At 39.2% G+C, this 23,841-nt stretch overlaps 1 protein-coding gene across 1 annotated transcript in view; it reads left to right on the forward strand.

Moving 5' to 3' along the window:
• The first annotated feature begins 4,568 nt into the window (after positions 1-4,568).
• b3glcta (beta 3-glucosyltransferase a) overlaps positions 4,569-23,841 on the forward strand; it is a 68,356-nt gene continuing 49,083 nt past the window's right edge. The window contains exons 1-2 of the mRNA XM_083913890.1: positions 4,569-4,788; positions 14,514-14,557. Of these exons, the coding sequence (XP_083770016.1) occupies positions 4,725-4,788; positions 14,514-14,557 (108 nt within the window). The 5' untranslated portion in view covers positions 4,569-4,724. The remainder of the gene's footprint in view (positions 4,789-14,513; positions 14,558-23,841) is intronic.

The raw sequence follows: 23,841 nt of genomic DNA on the forward strand, positions 1-23,841 counted from the left end.
CCTTGTTTGAGCTATTCTCTACCAGTTCTCTACCTGCATTAGAAATTTTAAGAAGTAGTATCCAAGTGTATAGTTGTGACAGCATACAAGGCTTTTAGATGTGCGTTTTAGGTAGCAATGGAACATAAAAACAAAATGAGGTCTATAGTGCTAAGTAAACTGTCACTGTGGTGTTTATATTTTGTTGGGACACAGAAAGACTGCAATTTATCACCCCCTTTAAACTAACACACACACACACACACACACACACACACACACACAAACACACACACACACACACACACACACACACACACACACACACACACACACACACACACACATACACACACACACACACACAAACACACAAACCCACAAACACACTTACTTACTTACCTGAACACTCCACCTCTTTATCTTGAAGCTGTGCAATTTAATGTAACAAACAATAATTTCAAGAGCATCCGGAGGAGGTTATTCACACCACATTTATTTTTTGATTACAGTAACAATAAGCTCCATAACCTGTTGTTATAACCCACATGGAATCAAAGAGTTGTGAGTTTTGAATTATTCAGTATTAGTGCATATAAGCAGAGCGATGGAGGTAATAATACATTTGAAAGTGGAGAACTAAATTATTCTACGTAAAGATCTTAATTATATGTCATAGCTAACCTCAAACCCATGTGCTTTAGTTATACCAAGGCTATAAAAATTGAATGTGATGTTAAAGCGAGAACTTATTGTAGGACATTAAAATGTGATTTTAAGTACAGTGTTATTCTTTTTTTCCCCAGCATTTTCTGCACATTATCAATTGTCGTGATGATGCTGATGCTGATTTTCTTCTTTCTAGCTGTGGGAAAGATGTGTTTATAGTCACAAATCTAGACCGATGTGTCACAGTACATTTCAATGAATGCAGCCTTTACAGGGTGTCTTAAATGTGGTTTCTACAACTGCACAGACAATTAATTAATTATCATGTTGGAAAAGTGGAATGCCCATTTTCCCAAAATGTGGCATTTATAGAGCTCACAACGCAAAATTTCATGTTCAAAGTTAATGAGATTCTATCTATGTATAACCAACTTTAGACTATGTTTGGATTTTCCATGCTTGTTTGATTGTTGCATCTCACAATGGTGACCTGTAAGTAAAGCATCCTTACACACAGTATATTGCTTTTAATCAAAATGAAGTAACAGTGATTTAACATTTCTCCTTGTCTGTCCTTTAAAAAGCTAAATCAATCCATCACTATGGTCAGGGCTTGGACACTTATCTCATTTCTATAGGATCGTTAAACTCTTCATTAGAGCCCTCAGAAAACCATTCCCTTCAAATGGTGTATTTCATAACTCCGAAAATCTGTGAAAGAGATATAGTTTTTACAACCCTGTTTCCAAAAAAGTTTGGACGCTGTGTAAGATATAACTAAAAACAGAATGCAATACTTTGCAAATCATTGAAACCTCTAATGTAATTGGAAATAGCACAAAGAAAACATTTAAAAGGCTGAAACTGAAAAATATAATTGTTTTTGTGTCAAACAAAGTTCCCTTCCTGAAGCGCAACTCAAATTTTTCATAGTCATCTAACCAAGAATGGAGGTAATTTTAGTAAAAATGGATCTCATTGTCAATTTCACAGAGCCCACATAACAAAGGCTGTCCTCCTCTGGAGTGCCATTAAACCTGCCAGTCTCTAGAGCTAATGGTAATGTTCCTGAGCGTAATTGTGCACACAGGGATATTTGTCTTCTGTTTAATTATACTTCACATAAAGTTCTACAGTGTGAGTCCATAATTTTGGTTTACAGCATATATTAACAGACCATTTTTCTGCACGAGAAACATTTTGCACCTAATATCCTGAATATCACAAAGTAACCTGTTTTGGGAAAATAAATGATAAATGATGATCAAAATAAATAAAAGTTTTAATAGGTTGTTCTCTGTCTTCTCCAAGTGAAAGCACAGTATCCATCTGGGCATGGCACCACTGGAAGGCACTGACGTTAAATCATTAAGACTGTTCTATACATTAGTACTACAACGTATTACTGTAAGATACATAAACTGTGACCCATGACCTTTTTCACAACCAATAATGTGACTCAACATTGCAAGAAAAGCACAGATGTTATTTAGACATTAAAAATGGCAGCGGCCCTTGTGTTTGACACCCAGGGACCACTGGCATGGCTTACTGAGAGACCTAAACAGAATGAAGCCATCACTAATTAATGCAATTAGTCACACATGTGCCTTAAAACATAATAAGTGTCAAAACTCAGGGCTTTTTACAGAGGAGGGTCACTTGCCTGTACTTACATAACTCTTGAAAAGAAGGTCATAACAGCAAGCAGGTAGGCTTACTTGCTTTATGTCAGCACATCTGATCAGGCACAGACATTTTGATGGGCTGTCACTTTAACCTGAAAAAAGAGAAAATATAATATTCACTTAATGACAACCTCAAACCTCAAGTATAAAGACCAAATATAACAGTACAATACAATACGGACAACTGAAGCAGGGCACAGTATATTCTCCAGAGTCAGGCAAGGTTTTGATATTGCATTGCCACGCCTCGATCGTGATGGCAAGAATAGTACGCATGCTGTTATCTTTATTTAAGTGAATCAGTGATGCATGCATGAATCATCAATAATACCCTGATTTAACACATGATCCATGATGGAGATACAGAAAAATAGAATATTACATATATTGGAAAAATTGCATATTTTAGAGACACCCAAAAATTTCACAAAGCATGTATTAAGGGGAGATTATTGTAGTCTGATCCCTGGTTTTACACATCCAGAGGAAGACTTTGCATTACACATGGGTGTGTTCCAATACCCATTCTACCATACTAGTATGCCAGAAAAAGATTAAGTATGCCCCAATACATAGTTGGCCTACAGTATTTCAAATGCAAAATGCTGGGATTAATATTTGGTATAACACGGATTACCCACAAAGAAAGTACATAAAACCCCCTCAGAGATAGAGCTGGACGCACATCTACTCTTTCTCACTCAAGGAGAAATTCTAGATCTGGCCTCATCGTGCCCACCACTGCTCGTGCTTGCGCTAGGTTGAGACTCTTCGTTGACTACATTCTAGCTTCTGCCCGAGGTTCACCAGTGAAATAGCACTGCAAATAAGGATGGCTAAACAACAAAGAGATTAAGCCATAGGCCTGCATGTTTAAGCCGGCTTCAGATAGGAGGTGGAGTCCCTTGGTTAGATGGCCATCTTGTGGAGCCTTGCGAGTGGATGGTCAATTTATGGAGCCCCTCTGATGGATGGACACGGAGCCCGCGCTGCCTGCCATCTACGGGCGATCTGCAACTAAAGTTTGGGTGTCCTGAATCCGGCGCCAGGCCTACCCATGGAGCCTCCCTGTCCTATAGAAAATATGGTCAATACTAAAAGCCGACATGAAAATTGCACATGACTACCCCCTCAGGTGATAATATCCACTTGGGAGCTCATAGATTTTTTGATACACGAGTTGCCGCAAGAGACTTGAATGGTAATCATTGCAACTATTAAACATTTTCTGCAGGTCAGGATCTGTGGGTCCACCATGTTTCATTTCACTCTGAACACAACGCACTGGTAATTTCCAGTTCACAAATGGAAAGGACCATATTTTCCATAGCACGTGGAGGCAGCGCTGGATTCAGATGCAGTGTGTTGTGCACTACACGTCAACTAGCATTTGTATCAGATTGGTAAGTGTAGTTAGCATTTGTTTCTGTTGTTTGCTAGCTTGTAACTGTCAGTGGCTGACAGCTATGATGGTAGTGTGTTTTCTCCCTGTACTGACAGTCCGCTCAGCGCTGAAGGCTTTAGGTTTGTTCTTTGTGTTGTATCGAAGTCGTCTCCCATATTCGACAGCGACTGTTGACGTACCAACTAAGTATTACCCGGGATACATTTGAATCTCAGATTTCAGAGAAGTGCACAGACATATCCTCCTTCAGGACAGGAACGTGAAAACACCTCTGTAGTCTAAACTGTTCTCAGATACAAGTCAGTACAATTAATGTTGGACATTTTAGAGGCCGTTAAAATATGAAAAACACATTTTTGAGTGTAAAATTAGTGTGCTTTGAGAATGAGTGCTTTAATAGTTTAGGCCAAATATATGCTTATGATGATTTACTGTGCCTTATATTATTATACCGAATATTTTTGACTGTGACAAAAACAAGACAACACAACAAAGATGGGCAGCTTTAAGCTTTGTTTTGTTGATAATTTATTAACCAAGCAATTCAATGACAAAGTAATCGTTGATGGAATACAATCCTGACCTGGGTTTCCTAAAATGCTGGCTACGGCCCTGTTAAAGTTATCTCTGTATAAGTTGAAGCTCAGAACAAACTATGCATCTTGGAAGCAGAGTTCCACGGGAGCCCGTGAAGGCTGCAGCAGAGAGCCCGTGCTGTAGCCTTTAGTACAGTAGCCTCTGTGACGTTTTCTCGGGCTGCCTGTCAGCGGAGCTCAGTGAACTCATCCCGCCAGCAGAGCGCGTCCCTGCGCCTCTTACCGAAAATGGGGATGCCTCCTAGCAGAGCACAATCCCACTCCCCGTTTTCCGTGAAACTGTGAAAAGGAAAAGCCCTGTTATTGTTTTTTTTTCCAACACTGTCAGAAAGCCCGTGAACTGCGAGCTTTCCCACCGCCTAACACTGCTCACAGGACTCTTCCAGGATGCTGTCGAACAAGCCTCACATCGGGTACAAAGTGGCAGGCTGTTTGCTTTTCCTCTCCTTCTGTAAGTACTCACTTTACTTTCTGATCTTCGTGTCAGGGGACTTCACACAACTGTGACGGACGCACTGACGCCCTCAGCAGTGAACAGTTTGGGCTGTTTTCAAAGGTGAAGCTTGTGTTTGGAAAGAAGCGACGGTGTAACGCTGAATGCAGCGTTTCCAGCGGCGACCCGGGGGTCTATTTCCATAACTGTTTGAGAAGTGCGGAGCCATGATTTGCCTCAACTTCCTGAGGAGTTGAAAGGCGATTTCACGTACTCGTTGCCATGTGGGTTCATGGAAATCCACTGAATAATAGTTTATAATAGAGTTAATCGCAGGAAAACGGAGTGTGTGTTGCGGAGATCCCAGGGCATTTCGGTTAAAATCTCTTCCCGCGGCGTTAAGTAGCTTCTTCCTGACAAATCGACGTTGCACAAGTGGGAGTCAAGCCCGAGGATGAATGCACCTCAGGCTAATGGGCTACTGTAAGCTCTAAGTCCGGGTTGTCTCTGTCAGTCTGGATGTGCACCAGCCAGGAATGGAGCAAATTAAGTATAAGAGTAAACGACATACAATAATGTATTCCTCTTTTCGTTACCATAGAAGAGGAACAATCATATCCACAGTCCTACCAGCCAATTGAAAGTGTCATTCTAAGCAATGCATTTGAATTTTCTGCAGAAATAGTCTTATGTTCACGTTGATTCATTATTGAGTTAATTTGACGAATACTTTATGGCTTGAATGTCAAATATCTGCAGGTGAATTTAATTTCACGGGAATAAAAGCATATTTGAACCATCACAGGCAGTGCTGTCTTTCACCATTAAGTCATTTGCCATGAAAAATGTCCGAAAATGTCACTTTTCAGCCTCTCAAGTATGGCTAGTTCCTGCTTTCCCCTTTTTTTTTCAATCATATTAAACTGAAGTGAGAAAATAATCGGCAGTGTAATCAACAGTGAAATAATCATTAGTTGCAGCCCTAAAGAATAGAGATATCTACATACAGTGTGTCTATACATAATGTTCTGCACATAGGCTACCGAATCTATTCAGTGATGTGTCATGACTCATATCCACTGGGTGGGGTGCAGCACACAATATGTGGCTGCAGCTGTGGAGAGAATTAAAGTATTGAAGTGACCAGTATTGCATTGGCCCTGTGTGGATGTCCTTTCGAACAGTGTGAGATAAATGCTGAGCTAGGGACTCTGCCTGCCTTGCTGGGATGGAAAAATGTCACTGTAATAAAACATTTTTAAAAAGCCTGAATACACAAGGATCTACAAATATTTCAGTACTGGAAGAAAAGGGCAACATCTGCCTGGGTAAATGGGAACCACAGGAAATAATAAAATAATGTTGTGATCATGACCACAAACAGATGGTTAGAAACTAATATAATATCTTTGAATCTTAATCAAACTGATGTATTTTGAATTTGATTGGTCTCCAGTTGTTTTTCAGATCGTTTTTTAATTTATCTGGGAACACAAGAAAAGTTGTCACATATAATTTAAGATCATCTTTCACTCTCAATTCTTGTTAAAAATATTGAGGCTTGCCACAGTTGAATCCGTGTTTAATAACTTGATATGGGTAAAATGTTGCATTTTAGCTTTCCTGAAGATGCTCCACATTAAAAAAAACACAGAGCTACTATTCACATGCTTGTGTATATGTCAGAAATGCAGTACAGTATGGGGAGCCAGGGTGAATGCTGCAATCCACCGGTACCCTGTGCACGAGCAAAAACTTTGACTGTGTTTGGCGCAGAGTCAAGCAAGTTTAGTTGGGCATCAAACTCTGACAGGGCTGCTTGTCTGCTCACCCTGTATGTAATATTCATGGACCTAACATCAAGTAGCAGCGGATGTCTGGAGAGCATCCAGTTCGGTGACGTTAGGGTTCCACCTCACCTCTGCTGTTTTTCAATGATGTCGTCCATGAGTCTTCAACAGTCTGTCATGTCTGATGTGCACTGGTGCGGTCTGACTATGATGCAGTTGGGATGAGGAACAGCGCCTCCAAGTTTGAAGCTACAGCATTCTTTTTGAGCCCACATGGGCGCATTGCAATTGTAGCACTTGTGACTGCCCCCCAAAGTCTGCAAGATTGTTGATTTAGAGCAGAGAGAGTACTGTACACAGTGCGTGTGTTAGGTATTTTAAAGCTGATTGTAATGCATCTATTATGCAAATGTGGAGATAATATTCTTACTCTGCTACTGAGAAATGTTCCTTGCACCTGTTGGGTAGAAACTGATCACTTTAGTAAATCATGAACACTTGGTTTGTTGGTTGATGACATTTTCATGACATACCAACAAATGACATCTCAAAGGTTATTGCTCTTCGTCATCTTAATTTAAAGTTGAACATCTGAACATCTGAAAAATTACAGATGGCCATTTTAATTCTCCATTCCCAAATTCAAAGACACCTTGATTCAAGTGTCCTGGGGTTTCACTCAGAAGAGACAAAAAGGGACTGATGTGGATGATGATGTTAAGGGGAGAGCTCTGCTACAGAGACATTCTTGCAGACAACTGTATGAGTTTTTGCTGCATGCTGCACACAGCCTCACTGTGGGTGAGAGGGTGAGGAGGTTTTGTGACTCAAGAGAGCTTCAGGGTCCAGCTGCTGCTATGGCCCCCACACACTGAAAGGAGCCAGCTGAAGTGGATCAGGCACCTGGTAAATATGCCACCAAAAGAGACCAAACTCTTTCAGAATATGCTGGAGAGATATGTCCCTCACTGCTTTGACATTGCTCCCAAAGCACTTGCTTTTGCAATCCTGTCCTGGATGAGGAATTGATGTGCACTTAGTCATGCTACCAAAATCAATCAATAATATACCATTTTAAATTTAAATTAAATGGCTTATCATGCAAGCCAAATAAATCAGAAAATCATATTAGAGCAACTGGAACCAGAACAGTTTTGCATCAAAATGGTTGCAAATACATTTTCTGACAATCAATTAATTTATGAATTAACTTCGCATGTTAGCTCCACTTTTAGCAGGACTGCTTTCTTTCAACCGATTCTAAGGTGATTTTTGCATCTGTGAATGTGATCAAGTACTGAAAACGTTCAGATATTTAATTTCCTGGATCAGCCTTAGATAAAAAGATCAGGAGAGCAATAACTGCATTAAGATTTGACGGTATGGCTTCTGGCTGTGCTTGAGTGGAAATAAAATGTTTAGATCAATATGACACAATGCCAGATGCATTGTTACAATTGTATGTGCAGTGCAAACTGTGTGCCATCTGTGCCAGTTCTTTGAGGAGCTACTTTTATTATAATAGTGTTTGCAGCCTCTGTCACCGCAAAGTGTCTATCCCTGAGATAATTATAGGAGGAAAGACTTGCAGTTTATGATTAACTTGACGGATTTTCCCCCCAACAATGAAAATTACGTAAATCTGCAAAAATCTCTAAATAATGTTTGATTAATAGAGTGGAATAGAACAGTAACGGACCTTGATATTCTATACCAAGATATCATCTTCTTAAATTGGATTCAAACTGAACACAAAATGCATTTTAAATGGAAATTGATGTCACACAATGGAAGAAGCACACAGACATGGATTTGTTCTGGGCAACCCAAATTGAGGCCAAGACAAGTCTGCATGAATTCAAATTGTTTGTCATCAAGCTGTGTGAATTCACTCCTTGAAACGCACAGAGACAATAATAAAACTGAGAGGGGCCACAACGGAAAGAATTGGAGTTCTTGATAAGTTTTGACATCTGTCCGAGTCTGAACTGTCACACAGGCACAAACCATAATGCCTGACAAAAGTGTACATACAGTATAGAATTATTCTGCAAAATGACAGGTTCAATGACAGTCTATTTTCTCGTCTAATGCCAGTGTTTTAAAAATTCTCACTTTCTCCAATATCTGTGTGTGGTAACTAGGTATTGTTGAGGATATGGTTGAAATAGAAAGGCAAATGTACATTGCCTTGCAAAAGTATTCACCCCCCTTGGCTTTATTTTGTTACATACCAGCCTTTAGTTCAGTGTTTGTTTAATCTGAATTGTATGTGATGGATAAGAACACAATAGTCTAAGTTGGAGAAGTGAAATAAGAAAAATATATACATAAAACAATTTTTAGAAATAAAAATCTGAAAACTGGCATGTGCATATGTATTCACGCCCCTTGTAATGAAGCCCATAAAAAGCTCTGGTGCGACCCGTTACCCTCAGAAATCACATAATTAGTGAATGTGATGTCCACCTGTGTGCAATCCAAGTGTCTTATGATCTGTCAGTATATATACACACCTTTTTTGAAAGGCCCCAGAGGCCACAACACCTAAGCAAGAGGCACCACTAATCAAACACTGCCATGGAGACCAAGGCACTCTCCAAAAAAGTCAGGGTTAGGTTATAAGAAAATATCGAAAGCTTTGATGATCCCCAGGAGCATCATCAAATCTATCATAACCAAATTGAAAGAATATGGCACAACAGCACACCTGCCAAGAGACAGCTGCCTACCAAAAGTCATGGACCGGGCAAGGAGAGCAGCACAGAGACCTACGGTAACCCTGCAGAGTTCCACAGCAGCGACTGGAGTATCTGTACATAGAACAACAATAAGTCGTACGCTCCATGGAGTTGGGATGTATGGCAGAGTTGCCAGAAGAAAGAAATTACTTTCAGCCAAAAAGACAAAATGGCACGTTTTGAGTTTGCGAAAATGCATTTGGGAGCTCTGGTCTGATGAGACAAAAATGTAACTTTTTGTCCATCAAAGAAAACGCTATGTCTGGCGCAAACCCAACACATCACCAAAAAGCCATGTTTTTTTCAGCAGCCGGTACTGGGAAACTGGTCAGAGTTGAGGGAGAGAAGGATGGTGCTAAATACAGGGATATTCTTGAGCAAGATCTGTACTACTCCCTGTGTGATTTGAGGCTAGGACGGAGGTTCACCTTCCAGCAGGACAATGACCCCAAAGACACTGCTAAGGCAACACCTGAGTGGTTTAAGGGGAAACATGGAAATGTGTTGGAATGGCCTAGTCAAAGCACAGACCTCAATCCAAGAGAAAATATGTGTTCAGACTTAAAGATTGCCGTTCACAAGCGCAAATAATCTAACTTGAAGGAGCTTGAGCAGTTTTGCAAGGAGTGTTGGGCAAAAATCCCAGTGGTAAGATGTGGCAAGCTCATAGAGACTTATCCAAAGCGACTTGGAGCTGTGATTGCCGCAAAAGATAACTCTACAAAGTATTGACTTTAGTGTGTTTAATTATGCACATTGCCTTTTTTTTGTTTTGTTTATTTTGTCCTATTTGTTGTGGACATGTTAAGTAAATTGCAAATCCTCAAACAATCCATGTTAATTCCAGGTTGTGAGGCAACAAAACACGAAAAATGCAGAGGGGGATGAATACTTTTGCAAGGCACTGTAAATTGAACTTTTGTGCCGGGTGGCAAACACCCATCTCATGAGAAGACTTACTTTATACTGTCTATGACACGGCCAACACAACCCCGGGTATATTACTATTTTTAAATAGGCATACACTCACGTCTAGGGCTTCCGAGGCTTGGCTGCCTGTTCATACGTTTCAGAGGGGAACGATGTGGCTGCCAAGCAAAGGGGTGAAGTGTGATGGCTCACCTGCTTCTTCGTCAGTCTCCTTCGACGCCCGTCACTTGGTCAGCTCGCTCCCAGCGGTCCGACACTCAGTTACGTTCGGACTCCAGTTGACAGTTGATTTTAGACATGTAGCACACGGACAAATCTTAAACAAAACGTAATCGCACGAGCAAAGGGAACACGGCAATCTTCTCTCTTCGGGGTACTCAGGGTCACTCTTCTCCGCAACTCTCTCTACACCTGTCCTCGAACGCCCTCTTAATTACATGTCCATACACACATACTTTATTTTCTGTCTGGCTACTTAGGGCAAACAGCTCCCTGCCTAAGCACTAACTGAACATTGGTTTTGAATACACAGAACCATCCCATATGGATGTAATTCCTAATTATACTGGGTTGAAGGAATAATCTGCACACACAGTCAGTAAGCTAACAGCTGCAGCGAACCTCTATAGTTGGCATTCATGCTGTGGTGAACGCGGACTGCAAAAAACTCTGCAGCCATCAAATTTGCAGTCAAGCAAGATCAAAATTAACTTAATGTTCAATTTTAACACACCTTGACAGGGCAACATAAGAATCCCATTTGAGTCCACTTTGTCACCGCCAGAATTTAAGTCCAATATTCACTAGCCTTGTATCTCTCATTTGATTTGCCAACTGCAGAGGAAGAGTCTCTTTGGCCTGCTGAATGTTTGAATGTCCTCACTATTCACTTTACGCCTTTTTTTGAAATACAGATAGCGTTTCTGTACAAGCTCCAGTGCTGGGAGCTGCTGTCAATGGTTTTATAAGGGGTTGTTAAGTGCTGAATCCAGGTTTAATGGTCCTCAACTGGGGATGTTTGTGCATTGGTGTGGATGGCAGCTCCACCATAAATATCAGCATTGTGAACATGGTTTTTGATGTTATTGTCTTTGGCCAAATTAAATAATTTAAATAATAATTTCCAGACTAGTGCAGCTGAAGTATGGGCTCTTCACTATTAAGTCTCTGCAAGCTTTTAGTTGTCTCACTTTGCTTTGAGTGCTCACACATGGACGTGGTGATAATTAGAGCCCCTTTTAAAGCTGACGTTGACTGCTAATTAGCGTTCAAATTAATGTTATACACCTGCATAGCCGCCTTTTGTAAATGTGATTTAGTGACTTCAAAGTACTTTCATGTGGCGTCTCCCTTTATTTCCACCCCTGCTGTACCAATTAAATCTTGGATGACGTGGAGAGTTCAGTCAAACACTAAACAACTGTCAACCAAGCAAGTCATTGCCTAATTAATCAACCATTTTAGCATTTAGACACGTAGTTCCTTAGCATGAAATCGCTTCTGACAGAACATATTTTTTCTTTGTAGACCTATACCAACCTGATTCCCTCCTATTGTTGAGTCCATTGTTTCCTGGCTAATTGCATCGGGCATCTGCTTTTATTACAAAGACAATGTAAAATGAGAAGCTTGATGAAAAGAATTCAGCTGAACCATTCAGAGCTTTCAGAATGTACAGTGATTTGCAGAGTTTCCTAAATCAAAGCAAGCTAGTTCCCCTCGGTGCGGCTCAATTGAAAACATGGTTGGAAACAACAGACCTGATTATGCGGGCTGAGGAGACGATGAGATGGAGGTGCTCCCATCAGCACTCCTGACATTATGTGGGGAGTAACTCACACTCCCACCCCCTCTCTGTATGTCTCTGCCTCTCCGTCTCCAGGGTGAGCCAAGGAAAGATGGGAAGTTTGAGCATCTGTAGCAGAATGTATTGTGAACATATTCCTGCAGGAAGCTTCATTTCACGGCAAATGTTGCATTTTTAATACTGACCGAAACTGGGATGCCAGATGACAACGTAATTGTTCTACTCGCTCTACGGAGGTTGTGATTTGCTGGAACAGATTTAATGTTTGTGAACTTCACATGGCAATTAAGATTCATGGACATTACATAATAATGTGTTTAGCCTTTCTTTTTTTTCTTTTTTTTTAAGGAGCCAAAATGTTCTTCATTTAAGAAATAGGGGATACTTGTTAACAGTTAAAAAAAATGTAATTTGTGAATATTTTATCTTGACTAGGGATTGACCGATATGGTTTTTTTTTTAAGGCCGATGCCGTTTTTTTTTTTTCATCAGCCTTGGACGATGAACAATACGGACTGCCAAATTTCTTAAGCCCATTTTTTTTGGGCTGATACTACTTTTGCTCCCTCAATTTATATCATAAAGATAACACAATGATGATAATAAATGTTACAAGTTTTGTTTTGTTTTTTAAAAAAGGAACATTTATTGAACTTAAAAAAGGCGGCTCCAGCAACACGGTACTGCCAGTGGACGCCTGTCTGTAAATAATGCTGGCAAAAAACTATCGGCGAACGCAGCAGCGACCGATACACGTAAAAAACGCAAAATATAGGCCAGCTGGTGTATCGTATCACTAATCTTGATATCCTGGGAGCAGTCAACAATTTTGGCTCACATTCTTGTTTTCTTCTGTTTGACGCATCCATCCACCCTGACCTCCACCCTATGCAAACTATATGCTAAGTCACCTAACGTCCTCCTTCCCCGACAATTATTACGGCCACTAGAAGTAGCTGATTGTAAACGTAAAATTGGGTCATAATAAGCTGCTTGTACAAATCGTAAGCCTTCTCAGTTGTCATGGAACTGAAGATGTTTAAACTTAACATTATCATGAGCCTTTGAACTTCTCGTCCATGTTGATTTAAAAATTAAAATGACAGTTTACTCAATTATCAATGATATCACTTATAGTATAATTAATATTATCACTAACATTATTTGGTACTGTATTAAATATTCAACAGCTGACAATTGAGGCAAAAACCGCTGTTGAAAATTGATGAATAAGATGCCACTTGCCCCAGAAGCATTGTGATTTATTTTTCATTATTTCCAGGGACTGGTCAATATGCGGAATCATCAGCAGCTCTTTTGTGTTTCCTCCTCATTTGCCTCAGCACTTTCTCCATTGGAGGCATATTCTGAGCTTTCCTCATCACAAAAACACTCTATTAATAAACCGCAGTGAACAGTGTCCTTTTGCAGCAACAAACAAAATACATCTTGTAAAATAAATTTGAAAAAAATAGTGTATGAAAATGAGATCCTCTCACTTTTTGAAAATTCAGTGCATCTTTGTGTGAAAATCAAAGACCTTAGGTGTAATCACTACTTTAATGTGGGTATTTTCTTCTCTTTAAAGACATATTTTAGGTCTTCTCTTTGGCAGGAGCATGCAAAATAATATTCCTTTGGCTTGGTTGGCAAATTTGGACTATGTGAAAACTGGCTTATAACTGGCTTTAATCCACTGTTGTGTTTTTTTTTTGTTGCTTTCATGACTACAATCATTAGGTTCATTTCCCTGTTCGTTTGTTCTGATCTGGTGGCTTTACTCCAGGCTTTACACACTGAAGTGTTTTGAAGTTAAATCAGCCCTTTGAATAATATAAGGCAAGGGTTCCCTTGAAATGGAATTAATATCTGACCAAATTACTTCAGATTGAGTCATGAAAGCAAAGTTAGAGAGATATTATCCAAGATATATGTACGTTTGAGTATCTTGTATACTGGAAGGTAATTTACTTGGATTGTTACTCAAAAATGCTGCTGCTTTTAGGTTTGAATCAACACCATTGTTGCTCTCTAATGGCTACTGCAGTGAGTCAGGAGAGGAAATGTAACTATTTCTGGCTTCTATCTCCTAATTAAAGTCAGATTTAAAATTGACAGATGTTGGAGTGCGGGCAGCCTGATTTGATATCGAAGGCTGTTAGGAATTCAGTCACTGCTGTTTTTGATACATTGATTTGAAATCCTGGGATTTTCTCATCTCAGAATCGATAGCAACGTAATTTGATAGAATCTCTCTTGGCTCTAATTATAAAATCGAATAGATGAATGGCACTCTCAAAGATCCAACATAGACTCACCAGAACAATAGAATTAGGCCAACTTATTTTGTTCTCAATATAACCTTTTAGATAGTCTAAAGAAAAAGGGACACAGTTATGGTTGAGTCCGAAAGGACTCATTGCTGTCTGTATCATGTCTAAAAGAATATTCTTTTTGCTCCTTCTGTATTTACAGTTCATATCAACTTTTCTGCTGGCAGCTCAGGAAAAGGCTCACAGGTAAGAAAAAAATGTTGAAATGGGATTATTTATTTCATGTGTGCAAATTAGTCTGAATCTTTTGTTAGTCTGAATCTTAATCGTCCATTTGCGTGTCTCGTCACCTCTATTAAAGCTTTAATTACCTGATCAGCTGAAATTATGACCATGTTTTTCATTTAAAAAAAATTGATTGATTATTTTCCTCCGGATCAGAAACTTAATTTTCTCTGCAGTACAAATCCATTTGCTCTTGCCTCAAGTGTGAGAAGATTTTCTTGCAGTTGCAAGTCTGCAGTTGCTGCTCGATAAATAATTAACATGTTCAGTTGCTCTACTTCTCATTGGTGTGAGAAGATGTTGACAGGAAGTCTCCTGGCAGAGATGCTTAGCATCACAGAAACTGGAAATTAATGTCTTGCTTTTTACTGATGTCAACAACTTCTGTCCCTACCGAGCAAGTTTCACACTCCTGCTTTGTCACATTTTAATTTTTCTCATATTGTTGTAAATTATGTTTGGCAGTAATTGTCATTAAATAAGCCTCCAATGAAAATAAAATAACACCCTGAAACAATTATTCTGTTGGATGGATTATATTTATGAGAAGCACACAAAGACATTGCCTCTTAATTTGAACCAAAAGAAATATGCTTAATTCTGTTTTCTTCCCAAATGTAATTATGCCACATTGTCAGTGTGCCTTTTAAGAAAGATTACTCAGTCAAAGCATTATCTCAAGTCCCCCCCCCCCCCCCCTAAGAACGGGACAGCTGCCTGTCATAGGGAAAATGCAAAGATTTAAATTACATCCATTCAGGAGAAGAAACCCATTAAAGGAATGAAAAGTGCAGTGTTTTTGATAAAATCAGGAATAAAAATCATGTCTGATGTGCTTGGAAAAAAGACATTATAAAAGCTTAGAAACTGGTCTTTGGTGTTTATTGTTCTATAAACACGTATACATCTGAATAAATTTCTAAGAAAATAATTCGAAAAAATATTTTTTTCTGTCCTCTCCCACCTTCTTGACCCTGACATGTGGCAACATGGGGGGGGGGGTTTCTCCCCAAGCCCGCCTACAAAGTTGAAACTAGGTTGTTGCCTCTGTGTTAGATCTCCTGAGCTAAAGAACAACAGTAACAAATTAGAGTGGAATACAAATGTATAGGTCATGGTAGTGCTTAACTTTACTTATGGATAGTCATGGAGGCTGGGCAGTCATTTACATGCAGTATACAACATTTTGCAACACATGCTTATAAAGTAGTCGAATTGGATTCAAAATTTGATTCGATTCCGATTCTTGGTGTCAATTTTTTAATTAGTACATGCTTCAGGATCTACTCCAGTCCTAATTATGGCATGAAAGCATAAGATTATACTTGTTGATACCTTTACTTTGACAAAGGTATCAACTCATTACAAAAATGTCAACAAACAAAGGCAAATCTATGACAAAATGTAATTTATTCATTTTTTAGTATATCTCAATTCTCAGTGACTTCAAAAACTAAAAGTGCTATTAACATTGATACAATGATACAATAGGCTAGTAGCTGCCTTAAGTCTCAGGATCTTGGCCAATTCCAAAATAAAATATACTTCCGTAGGTTCAGTAACTGTAGTTACTTTGTTGCCAAGGATTTTCCAGAGATTCTCTATGGGGTTTAGATCTAGAGTCTGGGCTGGCCATTTCATTGTTTCAATATTCTTTCAAGGAACTGTTTAATCTGTTTTGCAGTGTGACAGGGGGCATTGTCTTGCATGAAAAGTGCAGTGAAGGTATTGCATGTTGCTGAAAGAGGTTCACATAAACATTTGCATTCACCCTGCCATGGAGCTGTACAAGAGGCCCAACTCCTGCTGCAGAAAACATCCCCCAAACCATGACTCTTCCTCCTCCAAATTTAACTGACCTCTTTACACACTTTGGGTTCAGTCTTTCCCCAGTCCTACGCCAAACATAATGTTTCCCATCAGACACAATTAAATTGAACATACTCTCCTGGCAGATATGCTTAGCATCACAGAAATTGGAAATTACTGTCTTGCTTTTTACTGATGTCAAATACTTCTTTCCCTACAGAGGAAGTTTCACCCTCTCGCTTTGTCACATTTTCATTTTGCTCATATCAGATGTGTCGCTAGCTAGTGAAAAATACGGGGATGAGAAAACAGTGAGACATTAGAACAGCCTTTAGCCTTAGAAACACTGACATGCACCGACCTGATGTTAAGTGGACCGGGTTGAATCCACTGCAGGTCTCCTGAAACTGTGCAAACGAGAAGACATAACTGCTCCAGTCGTTTTCTCTCCTGATCGGTGTTTGGGTTTAACGACTGACCCGATAACTGGACACTTTCAGCTGAAAGCGTCTGCGGTTGCCAGTGACCCTACGTGTTTAAAACAGGAATAGAATGGTAGCTGTCCTGTGAATGCCTCTTTGTTTCGTTTTTCATTACAATGTTAAACATAACGTTACCTACTTATCAGTCTTTATAGTTTTGTTTGAGTAAATGTGTCAGTGGCGTTCTGTTCTTTGCTTGTTGCTACGGTAAACAGGAGAAGAGTGAGCTTTTCCTAATAATATTTACTGTATTTCAAATTAATTTTCTAAATAATTATTTGTCTTTAAAAACCTGCTTGTGTAAACACTTGTGTGTAGAATTTTATCCACCACTTAAAAAAACACGAAACCCTTTTTACTTCTTTATAGTCATGCTGTTGTGAGAAGAGATTAACTCGGTGCGCCACCAGCCAACCTGATGTAACATTAGTAAAACATATCTCTCAGAGTATTTCCTTTTTATACAGTCTATGAGTATCTCTCCCAAAAAACACAATCCTGTTTTCATCATCACTATGTTCTTGTTTTTTTTATTAGACAGCACAGAGGTCTGGGGCTATTCCTAAGAGATCTGCGACTATAGACCCGAATGCCCAGGTCTAAGGACGCGTCTGGCTCATATTGTTGTAAATTGTATTGGCAGTAATTAATTCATTTAAGCCTCCAATAAAAATAAAATAACACCCTGAAACAATTCTTCTGTTAGATGGATTATATTTATGAGAAGATCAGAAAGACATTGCCTCTTAATTTGAACCACTGAACTGGTGAGCAATTCCAGCTGCAGATTTCCCATTGAGTCTTTGCTTAATCCTGATGTCTCGTGCACTTGTTTTACGTGGATGACCAGCCTTTTTGAGGGACTCAAATGAATGTGTCCTTGTAAAGTTTCAGTACTCTTGAAATCACAGACTTGGAAAACCCAACCTCTCTCCGATGGCTGAATGGGCCATCCCTTTGGCCTTCATCTGGACAACCTGCTGTCACAGGGTTTCAGTCACCTTAGAGCAGCTTGCCATCTTGTAAAGTAACCAGGAGAGCTGCCAGATAAATAGGGTGTGTCAAACAATAACGTAAATTGTCACCAGGGGACAGATTAACAACAATAACAGTTGTTTAACACATACTTTTTTTTAATTATACAGATTTGTTCTGAAACATATAAATGTAGTTCTGGGTAAAGGACATGATGCTGGTATGATACAAGACCATGTTGGTGTTTGGTGTCGATTTGGTCCTTTACAATGAATGGATATCTCTTTAGACAGTATTACCACCCATTTTTTCCCCAAAAGTGTAGATTGTTCAATATCTTTAATGCCTTTTTCCTATCTTTTAGTCTGTCACTGTTTTGGATATGAAAGTCAATCGCATAAACATAATAGTTTCACCACAGTCTTACAGAGCTTCATTGTGATTATTGCAGCCTAAATTACACTACTGGCAGTGCTTTAATTTGCAACCTGTCTTGTGCTCTTATTTTAATAAAGGGCACTACTCTTTAACACACAGTCTGGTTAAACAGTTGTAAGTAAAGTGATATGGTATGTGCATTGCAAATTAGCTTAGGTGAATATTCTTTTAACTTTGCTTCTGAGAAGATGAGATTGTCCCATGCTTTGGGAAACAATGATGTAAACTGCATATCAAACCACCAATTTAGGCATTTGAAGCACTGTTTGATTAGCTTATTACACAAAATGTCTGGGTCAGTGGTCACCATAGAAGATCTGGCACTGAATAAGAGGGGATTCCCCATCTGACTTCAAACAGCTGAGCTCATTCCATCACGATTAAAACTCTGTGTGTGTGTGTGTGTGTGTGTGTGTGTGTGTGTGTGTGTGTGTGTGTGTGTGTGTGTGTGTGTGTGTGTGTGTGTGTGTGTGTGTGTGTGTGTGTGTGTGTGTGTGTGTGTGTGTGTGTGTGTGTGTGTGTGTGTGTGTGTGTGTGTGTGTGTGTGTGTGTGTGTGTGTGTGTGTGTGTGTGAGTCACATGGGCAACACTGATCTCAGAATGCAAAATACAAACCGCCAAGTGGGCAGCAATATTTTTATAAAATTGATAATTATCTTTTTGCTCCCTTACTGTGGAGTAATGATGATCTGATTCTGTTTGCAATGTTACATGCTCTGCTTTGATCAATATACTGCATATTTTGCTTGCTAGAAAAGGCTTATGATATGTAAAGCAGAGAAGATAGTTGCAGCAGTAAACATTAAAGTGCAATTTTCAGTGGTTGTCTTTGAACACAGTCCGTGGCTTGCATACATAACACGTTTTATAACTCCCTTCCTCCGCTATAGACAGCCTGAGGACTCTGATGATTGACATCAGTTTGAACTTAAGATGACTTGGAAAAGTTTGCGAAGGCAAGCGCAGGTACGTTGATTATCTGCAGCTTCAGGGCTCCATAAACAGCCTAAACAATAAGTGTACTAGAAGTTTGCTTATGTGAGCAGAAGTGTCTTGATCTCATGCACTCAGAGGGCTCACAACAGTAAAAGGATGCATGAGGACTACACAGTGTAAGAAATTATTTACAGACTTCCTGTAGAGAGTCCTGCTAAGCCAATGAACAACTTCAACCTGTTGATGTTCCTGTCACTTTGCCACCATTAAGGTTTTCTCAAGACACACAAGGACACTTTTAAAAGAAATTGCAGGGACCAAGCAGGAAGCTTTAATCTGAAAGGGGTGACATTTCCTTCAGGCTATGCTCCTAGATTTGGGAAACAATAACCAGCTGGACAACATACACAAAAACACAACCATTAAGCAGAAGTTATTGAAAGTGCAGATCTTCGAAAGTCATTGCCAGGCTAAATGGTAGCTTCACAAAGTTACGCCATTGAAACATTTTCTTCAGGTTCATCTTAAGGCTGTGCTGGAGGTGACATGAATAGCAAATTTATTTATTCTTATTTGACCCTTTATTCTTTTGAAGAGTACAGATCTTCATCTCTGTGTAGATTGCACTCAATTTTAAGTGCTGTTCAGTTGTTGACATTATGACAAGTCTTGGTCTGCCTCCTTGATGGCATGACGACAAAGTGATTTAGCAAAGATTTGTGTTTAAACTGTCCTCCAAATAGCTGTCACAATAGTTTTTATTTTTCTACAGCACCCCTTTGGGAAGTTGTAAGAAAAATCAAACTCAAGAGGAGATGCATTAGCTAACAATTGCCTCAACTCCTCCGCAATGACTTTACCTCAGCAGACATGTATTTCTCTGTTATCGCAAATTAAACTCTGCTTATCAAAAGTTTTCCAGGGTGTACACACTCACCTCTATCCATTAACATCATCTCTTTCTGGAACCATATTATAGACAGAGTCACAGTAACATTGCGCTGACAACAATTACTTCCGGGTAGACAACTGGCAGTTGATTTGCAGAGATATGTGAAAAGGGCAAACTTGTTTATTTCTGTTGTAATTTTCAGCCATTGCATATTATGATATATAGTTAACCATGGTGGTCTGACCTGTCATTCCTGCTGTGTTTATCTTACGTACTGTGTTGCTTTGCTAGTATCTTTCATAAACCAAATATGTGTTATGAACAGAAAAAAGGTTTCCATCTTTGTTGCTGTCTGGCTCAGAGTCCATCTGCTCTGCCTTTCACAGAACCCTGACATCACTGCTTTATGAAAGATTTGATCTCCACTAACCATTTATGCAAAGGCACCGTTGCTGCATGGGAGACAGTTGTGATTGGGTTAAAGAAATACAAACAAGCTAGAGCTATCCCAGAATGATAAGCTGGTGTAGCTAGACAATACTCTTCTGTGTCAGCGAATGAGAGACTGTCAGAATGATATTATTTACGGTAGTGGGTATAATGTAGCACCAAAAAAAAAACAACCTTAAATGATTTGTTTTTCTATTTGTTAGACACTAACCACCCTTAATTAAAAAACTTTAATGAAACAACTTATTCTATTACCTTGCTACATGTATATAATTGTGCCCATTAATTTAATTTACTCTGATGACTGTTTGCTAATTTGTTTATTTGTTTATTTGTTAGAGTGATCATATACATATATAGGTTTAGCATTTCATAGCAATCAGTTTCCTTTTGTAGCCCTTTGACCCAACTCTGGTAAGCCACATTTACAGCAAGGAAGTCTTAATACTGATACAGACCAGAAAGCTGAAGCATTACAGCTGGAGCGGTTTCATTTGTAACTATCATGTGAACAAAGTGTTATGGCTAAAATCTAGTTTAAGAGTTTCTATCAGGCATCTCATGTAGTGGCCAGCAAGCATACTGTGACCCTAAATGCCTTGCAGCGCTTGACAGTAACAGTTGCCCAGTTGTCCCAGGCAACCAGATTTGGACCACTGTCAACTATTTTGTGCGGTCTAGTCCCCTTTGTTGGCAGCAGTTGTTCCTGTGCTTAGAAAAACAAAGCTGAATCTCTCTGCATACACTCCTCTAACTAAGTGAGAGTGCCCCTGATGAAGTGTTTTACTGTGAGAAAAATGTAAAATACAAACCTTTACTGAATAGCACACAAGAGTGGTGTTGATACTGACATAAGTGGACCTAAGAAAAAAGGGAAGTAGAAACGTTTTAGTTTAAATGAATGGAGATAATATGCCACAGATTATGGGCAACATATACTTCTATCAATAAAAAAAAAAAGTTAAACACAGAATTTAGAGTGACAGAGCTAAATAGAATATAGAATAGAATAGAATAGGAAGAAAGCAGTGCGGCAGGTACACCTATACAAAATTGTACAAGAAAACATTGTTTACTGCATTCTGGACAGCAAACTGCATTTTTATGCCTCCGTGTCTGCAACAGCCGTGGCTGGAGGCAGTATGTTTTCGAATTGTCAGTCCATTCCTTTCTTGTGAAGGCGATATCTCAGGAACCCCTGGAGGGGAATGTCTTCAAATTTATCACTGACGCTCACTTCAACTCAAGGATGAACTGATGACATTTTGGTGATCAAGGTCACTGTGACCTCACAAAACACGTGTTTGGACATAACTCAAGAATTCATATGATGATTATGACAACATTTCACACAGATAGGATACAATTATGAATTTTTCTATTCAAAAGGTTTAATGTCAACTTCACTATGACATCATAACGTTTTCTATTGTTCAACACCACAACTCGGGAACAGAAGGAGAGACATTGGTTGAATACTGAAATGGTGACACTTATCTTGAAACTGTGGTGATTGTATAAACAGGGGAATTTCTAGGGGGTGGCCCTGTGTGGCCCATGGTGCCATCCCAGTAAGAGACCTGCGAGGCCGCCTGCTATCAATCTTGGCTGGGAAAACAGTCTTTAAGTGGCTGTTGTAGGTTCAAGGTAAAGTTAATATGTTGGTATTCTGTGGAACTAGAAGATCTAAGGATCCATTGGTGCCAAACGTGATGTTAGCTCATTGGGAGAGGGGCTAATAATACTACTAAAATTAAGGGATACATCGATCCCATATTAAGATTGGATATCGGTCCTGATATTGACAATTTAGCTGGATCGGGTATCTGATTGTTAACCAGATCCATGGACCGATCCATTAAAGGGTTGCAAGCGCCGCATGTGCAGCACGCCGGTTGATCAACAAGCAACACCAGCAACAACATGGAGCGAGCAAAGACTCAGCTGTACAGAGGTATTTCACCTAGTTCAGTGAACTGCAATATAGAAATAAAGATACAAATGTACAAATTATAGTGTGTTCACAACACTGTAATAATGGCCTGTGCTACGATTTTCTTTTATTAATAGTTTCGAAAAATGGCAATTAGCATGCATGCTTACTCAGCATTAGACAGGCTAGCGCGATTAGCATCTACCAACAGCAGTTTTAATTAAGTTTCACCAGTCGAAATGTTACATATTCAAATCAAATGTAGCTGGTTACTTATAGACATGGGTTCCTTGAAGTGTAATTCCATGAGTACTTTCATAATTCCTTCACCGTACTTCCCCGAGCTAATCAGTGTTAGCCAAGTCCGGCTGTTAGCGACATTTCCTTTTTTCTCCATTAATAGTTGTTACGTTATTGGTTGATGTATATAATTGCTGAAAAAGACCATGGAATGATTGTGCGCTGCATTACACTTTAAAGTACAGCTTAGAAAAGTAATAGCAAAAGGTAAAACACAGCTTTGCCCAAATATCACTACTACGGCAAGTCGGAGTGGACAGACACACATTGCACATTGTTAATTAAGTTACTTTATCAGTAATGTTTAAGTCAAGCCTGATGCCTTTGATCTCTTTCACATGCTGAGGTGTACAGTTATTAATTTAACAATGGTATCGGAATTGTATCGGGAATCGACCGATATGCAAAGCCCATGTGTATCGAGACTGATAACGCTGGTTTGTGCATCCCTACCAAAGTTAGTTTAAATTTCCAGCTATAATTCTTTCTGATAATTTCATTACCTTGCAAATGTGACATTTAAATGCAACATTAGTCACTCACTTTTATACTGTGGTTATTAATTAAGCTAAGCCATTTGTTTTTATTCAAATCCATACAAGTATGCATTGTTTGTTAAACAAAGGGAGAGAAAGAAAAAAGGGAAGCAAAAATTAAAATTGTGTCATTTAAAGTTGTTTACAAGAAATCAAGGTTTATGAATTAGTCATTTTACAACACAGGGTTGCACAATGAAATGTGGCGCCCCTTCACACTATACACAGAATGTATAAATCGTAACCCATAGATATAAAATAATGCAAATGGGTAATAGTACCCCACTTCAGTGTTCACTGCCTTACTGGGGACAGGTTGATGCTTGTTGCTATGGATACCATCCAATTATATGAACAGAGCATCTTAAGCCATTTAAATACATATTAAAGATACCTTAACAGGAGGTGTATAATTACTTTGCCATTTGTTTTAGATTTTTTTATCTGCACAGTAAAAATTAGTAACAGTAGCTGCAGTAATGTAGCCTGGTGTT

This window comes from Echiichthys vipera, assembly GCF_963691815.1.
Source record: "Echiichthys vipera genome assembly, chromosome: 5".
NCBI lineage: Eukaryota > Metazoa > Chordata > Actinopteri > Perciformes > Trachinidae > Echiichthys > Echiichthys vipera.